Below are 7,958 nucleotides of genomic sequence, written 5' to 3' on the forward strand. Positions count from 1 at the left end.
GCTCTGTGAACATCGCCCAGCTTCTTCACGCGACACTTAGGCAGGACAGCAGAGGCCCAGGGGAGGACGGCCGCTGCCTGAGGGTACATCAGTTGGTAGCATCTGACCTTCCATGAAAGAGAAAGGAAAATGGCCAAAGCCATTCCACAAACAAGCACAGACACACAGGTATTCTCCCTCCAGCCAGGGCACCTGCCATCAGGGGTCCCCGGCCTCAGCAGACGGAACACAGACCTCGGGGCCTGAGCTGGGTGCCCGAGACTGCCTGAGCCTGGCCTGGGGGCCCGCTGAGGCCGCTGAGCCACTCATAGGGATTAGCATGCCCATCCCCTGCCACATCCAGAGGCAGACACAGAGCCACCTGCTAATTCTGAGCTCCTTCCTGGCCCAGAAGCAGGCAGGTTGGGCTGTCAGAGGTAAGCCTGATGGCAGGCTGGACTTCCATCCCGCCCCGACCCCATCTGGACTTCCGTTCCCCAAATCAGGGAGTCAAAGTTCTACAGAAAGGAAGCCGCCCGCGTAAGATAAACTGTAACCACACCGCTGCCCCGCCACCGCCTCCCTCCAGAAAGCCCTGCATCCCCCAGCTCCTTGGCTCTTCCCATTTGAAACGGAGGGGCAATGATTCCACCGAATCCCAGGGCCTCTGAGGTGATCTGGGCAGGAAGGACAATCAACGCAGACACGTAACCACACAAAAACCACAGAGAGGTCATGGGTTAGGCCACGGGGCCATGTGTCCTGATAAAGAACATCAGAAATGGAAACCGCTTCACACACCTTCATGCTCTCCAATGTCACAAAATAACACTTCTCATGCCGCACGTGGACACACCGAGGCTCCAAGGGGAAGTCAGAGCTGGGAAGGGCTGGGATCGGATGCCAAGTCCAAACCCCGGGCCCCGTCTCCCAGGACACGGTGAGCACGCTCGTCCCCATCACTGCAAAGGGCTGCTGCTGCCTCGCACATGTGGGATCCAGCCTCAAGGACGGGCCTTCCCATCACTGACAGGTGCAGTTCCAGAAAGGGCAGCTGACCCCGTACCCCAAAGGTGCTCAATCTGTGTCCAGGAAAGGGCACCAGGTGTGGCCCCAGCAAACAGCAAGTATAACCACGGCCGCCGTTCACCGAGCATCATCTGCTCCCTGCAGGGCCCACACGAGGAATGTGATACGCCGTTTGGCCTGAGTGCGACACAGCTATGTGTCCGCTTTTGGGGAAGAAAACACTGAGGCTGGGAAGTCTCACAGCTAGGAAAAGGATGCCATCTGACGCCAGAAGCCCCTTCTCAAACCCCACCTCTCCCACCCTGACGAGGAAACAGGCCCGCACGAGTCATTCAGGCCGACTCCCCGCGGCTGGGTGGCACCCTCAGCCCCCAGGCTCCACCCGGCGCGGCGCCCCAGCACCACCTTGGTTGAGGTAGGTCAAGGTCTCCTCGTGCAGCTTCACAGCCGGGGACGTGGCAGCGCACAGCACATACTGCAGGGGCGGCAGGCGGGCCTCGTTCTCGGGGGACAGCTGCGGCTCCTCCTGCTTGAAGATGGGCAGAGCAAGGACGTCGCTGCAACACACAGGAGGGAGCGGTCAGGAGCAGGGCCCCCGGAGCCCGCGTGCAAAGGCAGGACTGAGCGGCCAACCTCGGGCAGCACCAGGGGCCGCACAGCCAGCCCAGCCAGCGAGCAGGCTCAGCTCCCTACACGGCGTCGCCAACACTCTAAAATGCTTTCCAACGGAGGAGACCAATCCTGGACGATCCTACTTTCATTCCATGACCTTTGCGAGGTTTATTCAGATGTCGCGTGGTTTCCATCTGCAAGAGTCTGGCTTTTATAACAAGAACTCGGACAAAATTTTTTATTTTTTTAAATAAACTCTTCTAGCTATTGGTCACATCTCAGACCAAGACAATCCTGTCCTCTAGGCTCTGTACACCATGCAAATACAGAAACTGTCTACTTCACTCATAAAAACTGAGACCTACTTCCACACTTCTAAAAAGAAAGGACAGCTGGCCCATAAACCCTATTTTAAGGGTCATGCTAATATCTCTTAAATGCAAAACAAGAACAATCATGGTTTCAATTCAGTTTTCTCATCCAAACGGAAAATACTGAGATGCTCAAAGATTCTTTTCCTCCACCTCTAAACAAAATTTCCCATCAGATCCAAAAAATCAGCTTCACATCAGCCTAGGACTGGAGAACTTATTTCTAGATGTGTTTTTTTAAGTGCATCCCCAAGGAAAAACGAAATCTTTGGAACATGAATGACCTGCAAGCAGGAGGGACTTACTTGGTTAAGCTCTCTGGATTATGAAGAGATTATGGTGTGGACACTGGCGCCAAAAAAAAAGGTCCTGTGCCCTTATCTTGATAAGCCTCCACCCTCCCAGTGTCCCGGGTGCTGAATCAGATTCACTGACCCCACTTTACTATGTAAACAGCAGAGTCACTGATACAATCTATTCCTCATACAATACCAAAAACAAGTATCGAAAACACAAGCCAGGCACATACCCCAGCATGTCAGACCAATTTTCAGAAGGAAAAGCCCAGCTGTGGCTCATGTGGAGGGCCACCCCTGCCACCACCCACTGCCCTGGACCCCCTACCTCATGCCTTCCCGTGGCCAGATTGAGGCACAGGCCCAGTCTAAGTGGTTATCCAGGAATGGGGGAGAAGCAGAGAGATCTGATTCCCAGGGGATTGCATAATTTCATGTTTTCCCAGACCATGTTAAGTTAATAATCCATGGGCTGCTGCCTTTAAATTAAAAAAAAAAAGGTTGGGGACAGCCAGGGTTGGGGGAAGAACCATCACTCAACAGTAACTTATTTCAATCCTGGTATCCTTATCTGCTGAGGAATAAAAGTCACCAGAACATCAAACAGAAGCAGGGAAGAAGGGAGTACAGGCCACCACCCCAGTAAGGTCAGACAACTTGCAGAAATGCTGCACAGTGATGAGATGACCAAAATTAAATGCACAAGCCAAGCAAAAGAACAAGATCTTCTTCACTCTAGGGGGACCAGGGGCGTGTTCATGGACCCTCCCTGTGGCATCCATCAAGGTCACCCTCTCCAAGTGTGAAAGCCCTGGCTTCCAAGAAGTAACATAAAAAAGAGAGTGTGTACCAAATGAGTCTTTATCCATGGTCCCCAAATGACCCCAGAAACCCATCTGGCCTTATGGCACCTTTCACCCCAATTCCCAACCACCTCACCAGGATGAATGCAATACCAAACTTTTAAAGTAAGGGCACCTCTAGTTCAAGAGGAGAATTATTCCCTAAAGGGATGACATTTTCAGTGTCCAGGAAGTTTTACATACACTCACTTCTTCACTCAGGGTCACCTTCAAAGTCTTTGGTAAGCTATGGCAACAAACTGAATGGCTACAAACTAAAATTGAGGCAGAATTACTATTAAAATTGCATCCTGCAGGACAATAAAAATGTATTCCATTGTAGCATTTTGGGTAAGTCAATGGACACAATCTTCTGCCAGAGATTAACATCTGCCCAGTGGGGAACTCCCTGGAGGTACAGTGGTTAAGACTCACCGCTTCCACTGCAGGGGACTCGAGTTCAATCCCTGGTCAGTGAACTAAAATTCCATATACCACACAATGCAGGAAAAAAAAAAAAATCTGCCTGATGGGCTTAACACCTCCCAGAGCAGCCTGCCTCTGGTGGATCACCATGGTCTGCAGTGAGACATAAGTCCTTAATTAAAGCCCTAGGCTTATGCCACCTCCTACCTCTCTTGCCCATGAATAAAACACAGCAGACACATCACTTATACCCAACCACTCCTTTGCCTGCTGGAATTGGGCTGTCTTCAGAGAAGACTACTGGACAAATATCTATCAAAGCTAGGATTTCCACATCACCTGTACTGTTAAATCTGAGTTGGAACTTCTGGGGGTCAAAAATAAAATAAAGCAGGCAGGACAGCTCTCTCTGTGGGGGTGGTCTGGCCAACGGTTCACTTTCTCTGAGCTCACATCAAATGCCCTTTGGGTTAAATTAGGCACATTTCATAAACTGTGACTAGGATGGAAATAAAGACAGGCTAAAGCTGGTTCAGGCGAGTTCAGAAAGTGAAATGACTGCCCATTAGTACCCGGCCAGCTGCACAACAGGGAAAAACAATCCTCCAGGAACTGAAGCTAACGGGGGTGCCACTTCCTTCAAGGGGACGGGAGAGAGAACTTTGCAAAACAGGCAGGACTTACTTTTCCCTCTGAAGAGCACTAGTCAAATCCCTGCAGAAGAAGAAAGATTTCCATCAAGGGCAATCAACGTGCGGGCCTCGGACCCTTACACCAAGACCACCTGGTGGGAGGGGGCACCCGGCCCCTCCCGAGCCCCCGCCCGCCCCCCTGCAGGTCCGCTAGGCAGAGCGCAGGGCCGCGCTCGCCGCCCGCTCGCCCCTCGGGCGGACCAAGGACACTGGAGAGGACGCGAGGCTCGGAGCGGGACCCGGGCGGAGAGGGGCAAAGAGCAGGGGACTGGACTTCCCGGGACAGCTCCAGACCGACGGCAGGAAGTCTCCTCTTCGACGCGAGCGGGGAGAGGAGAAACGCGGAGGTGGAAAGACCCCGAGGAGATTGCGACCAGAGATGCGCGCTCCGCGCCCGCCCGGGGTCGTCGGGGGAGTAGCCCCGCGAGCACTAGGCTCTGCGAACCCGCCTCCCGCGCGGGCCCGCAACTCCGAGCGAGCGTCGGGTCCCGCCAGGGTCGGTCTGTCTGTCCCAGGCTGGAGTCTGGGCGGATCTCCCTCAGTCCCCAAAGGGCAGAGAGTAAGCAGGCGGCGGGGGCGCCCGGGGTCCCCGGCCCCGCCGCTCCTCTCCCGGCCCGCGGCCGTCCGACGGCGCCCCGCCCGCGGACCCGGCCCGAGCCCCTTACCGCAGGTAGCTGCCGGGGTTGTGCTGGTTGTAGTGCTCGGGCTGGGTGTGCCAGAACAGCATGGCTGGGGCTCCGAGCCCGGCCCGACCCAGGCGCGCGGCGGACGGGACGCGGGGCGAGCCGACCTCTCGGTCACCTGCCTGCAGCGCTCTCACCGCGGCGGCCGCCCGCCCTGCGCATTTATGGCCGGCCCGCGGGGCGGGGCCCCGTCCGGACCCGCCCGCAGGCCGCGCGGCCGCCTCACCTGGTGACCCGCACCAGCGCGCCCTTCCCGGGAGCGAGCGCGCCTCCAGGGCGGCGACCGCGAGCGTGCAGCGCGGCTGGCTGCGGGCGGGGACCCGGCCCGGCACTGCCCGTATCCCGCCCTCGAGGGTGGGGCCCAGGTAACCGTCCCCGCAGCCCTGCTGTCTTCCCGCTCCCAGAGCCTCGCCCGTGGCTGGGGTGAGAAGGCTGTGAGCTCGGATGTCCGAGACCCCGACCCCGACGCGCTGTCCCTTTAACTTGCTCTCGCTTTTTCACAGCACTCTGAGAAATCGTGTTTTGTTTTCATCTACACTTGAGTACTGATCTCTTTCCCAATGTCGTATAATCTCCAAGAGGGCAAGGTTTGGACTCTCTAGCTCACCCTGTTATCCCTATCTCCTGGGAGAGTGCTTGGGACATGGTGCTGCTGGACTGTGTTTAGTCGCTCAGTCATGTCCGACTCTGCGACCCCATGGACTGTAGCCCGCCAGGCTCCTCTGTCCATTGGATTCTCCAGGCAAGAATACTGGAGTGGGTTGCTATGCTGTCCTCCAGGGGATCTTCCCAACCCAAGGATCGAACCCAGGTCTCCCCCGTTGCAGGGGGATTCTTTATCATATGAGCCACCAGGAAGCCCGGTACATAGGGAGTGCTCCATAAATATTTGCTGAGTAAATATGAAAGAGGAATGCCTCAAGTGAGTAATCAGAGAAAGCCTCCTGGAGGAGGTGACATTGAGCTGAAGCCTTCTAAATTCACAGGATGCGCTTCTGTGAACATCCGGAAGGAAAGTGGTTCAAGGCAGAGGCAGCGGTAGTTGGCAAGGCCCTGAGGCTGACCTACCTGGGCATGGTTTGAGGCTGGGTGACCCACAGGAAAACTCAGGAGGTAAGGTGGGAGTGATGGGCAGGGCAGATCAAAGAGGGACTCCCAGGCCCTAGCAAAGAAGGAGCTGGGGTTTTAATCTAATTTGTATTTTCAGCAGAGGCGTTGCATATTTGTTTTTGTAAAGATCAGTCTGGAAGGAGTGTGGACAGTGGGTCATGGGGGTGCAGCAGTTAGTTAGCACCATGACCTGCATCCAGCGAGAGCCACACCCCCACCACCACTGCCTGGCCGGAATGAGCTGTTCTCTCTCCCTGGGTGTTAACAGAATGAAATGATGTCCCTTGGAAACAGGGACTCAGAACTCCAGCTCCCCCAGCATGGAGGTGAGTCAGATCCACCCTCAGTCTGCTCTCCAGCTCCCCTCCCTCCAACCACGGCGACAGCTGGCGGGCCACCCCTTCTGGGAAGCTCTTAGTGACCACCACCTCCCCACTGCTCTCCTGTCACTCAGATCCCGCTTCCAGGATGGAAGCAGAGCAGACAGCCCTCAGCACTCCACCCCCGCCCCCCCCCCCCCCCGCCCCCAAGGACTCTGTTGTAGAGTCGCCCAAGGTAGCTCCCCTGTTGGGGTGGCCCCAATGACCACCCAGACAGAAGCATCACAGCCTGGCCATCTCCGCTGATGGGCTGTTGTAGCCTCAGGATTCCGTGTGGGGCGACTCAGAGCTGTCAGGAGGCTTCCCTCGCATACTTCTACTTCCTTTCCACCCCTTACATAGTTGTTAATTTCAAGGGACCTTTCAAATAAGCATCCTGAACATTAAGCTCTGTCTGAGGGTCCAGGACAAGCCCAGTATTGATATGGGAGACACGCTGAGGTGGTGTAGAAAGAGCTTTTCCCTGGGTTCCTTCACTGGGCAAATACTCCAGAGTAGCTGCCATGTGCCCCTGGGTGCTAGGTGCAAGCTTACATACTTTTAATTTTTTAAACTGGAGTATAGTTTATTTACAATGTTGTCAGTTTCAGGCATACAGCAAAGTGATTCAGTTATCCATGCATATCTATGTACCTAAGCTTTTTTAGATTCCTTTCCCAGATGGGTCATTTTAGACTATTCAGTGGAGTTGCTTGCGCTACACAGCAGCACAGGTCCTTATTAGTTATCTGTTTTTATATACAGAACTGTGTACATGTCAATCCCAATCCCCCAGCTTTCCCTGCCCCCTGCTTACCCTCTGGTAACCATAAGATTGTTTCCTATACCTGGGAATCTATTTCTGTTTCGTAAATTCATTTGTACCATTTTTTAGATTCTACATATAAGCGATATCACATGACATTTGTCTTTGTCTGTCTGACTTACTTCGCTCAGTACGACGATCTTTAGGTCCATCCGTGTTGCGGCAGATGGCGTGATTTCACAAGCTCGCGTTCTCACTGGAGAGGCAGTAGGGGAGAGTGGCGGTTGTGAGCAGCAATCGCAGTGCAGTGTGATCAAGAACACAGAGGGAGGCTGTGCTCCATGGGGTTGCAGAGAATCGGACAGGGCCGAGTGGTTAACACACACACAGGTGGGCCTTGCTCTCCACCAGGGCAGATGGACTCTCCCCCGGGTGGTCCAGAGCTCCTGAAGAGTGCGAGTGAATACCAGGGAGGATTCTGGAGCTCAGGAAAGTCTCCCCGGTAAAGTGATTGTCTCCTGATGGATGGGTCTGGGGAAGTTAGACACATCTGTGAAGTCAGGGCTGGAGGAGAGTCTCCAGCTGAGCACAGAGGAAAAGGACACCAAACGTGGGAAGGAGATCACGATGGCTCAGACCTGGCTTTCCCACCTGGCTTTGTCAGGACGTGTGGCCCTGGGTGGGGTAAATAGACCCTTGCTGCCTCTCACATCAAAATGGTCCTAGGACTTGTTTTGATCACAAAACATAGGTTTTCCAGGGCCAGCTGACCCTAGGAGGCCAGGCAGCTTCT

At 54.7% G+C, this 7,958-nt stretch overlaps 1 protein-coding gene across 4 annotated transcripts in view; it reads right to left on the minus strand.

The window, feature by feature from the left end:
- The window catches only part of TFCP2L1 (transcription factor CP2 like 1), a 68,603-nt gene extending 63,445 nt beyond the window's left edge, over positions 1-5,158 (minus strand). Inside the window, exons 1-3 of one of the 4 annotated variants that reach the window (XM_043894771.1) lie at positions 4,913-5,158; positions 4,240-4,269; positions 1,414-1,565 (exon numbers count right to left, since the gene is read on the minus strand). In XM_043894771.1, coding sequence (XP_043750706.1) covers positions 1,414-1,565; positions 4,240-4,269; positions 4,913-4,974 — 244 coding nt within the window. In that variant the 5' untranslated portion in view covers positions 4,975-5,158. The remainder of the gene's footprint in view (positions 1-1,413; positions 1,566-4,239; positions 4,270-4,912) is intronic. The other 3 variants (XM_043894773.1, XM_043894774.1, XM_043894775.1) reach the window with 3 other exon arrangements.
- Positions 5,159-7,958: the final 2,800 nt, after the last annotated feature.

The sequence above is a fragment of the Cervus elaphus genome, chromosome 33 (genome assembly GCF_910594005.1).
Source record: "Cervus elaphus chromosome 33, mCerEla1.1, whole genome shotgun sequence".
NCBI lineage: Eukaryota > Metazoa > Chordata > Mammalia > Artiodactyla > Cervidae > Cervus > Cervus elaphus.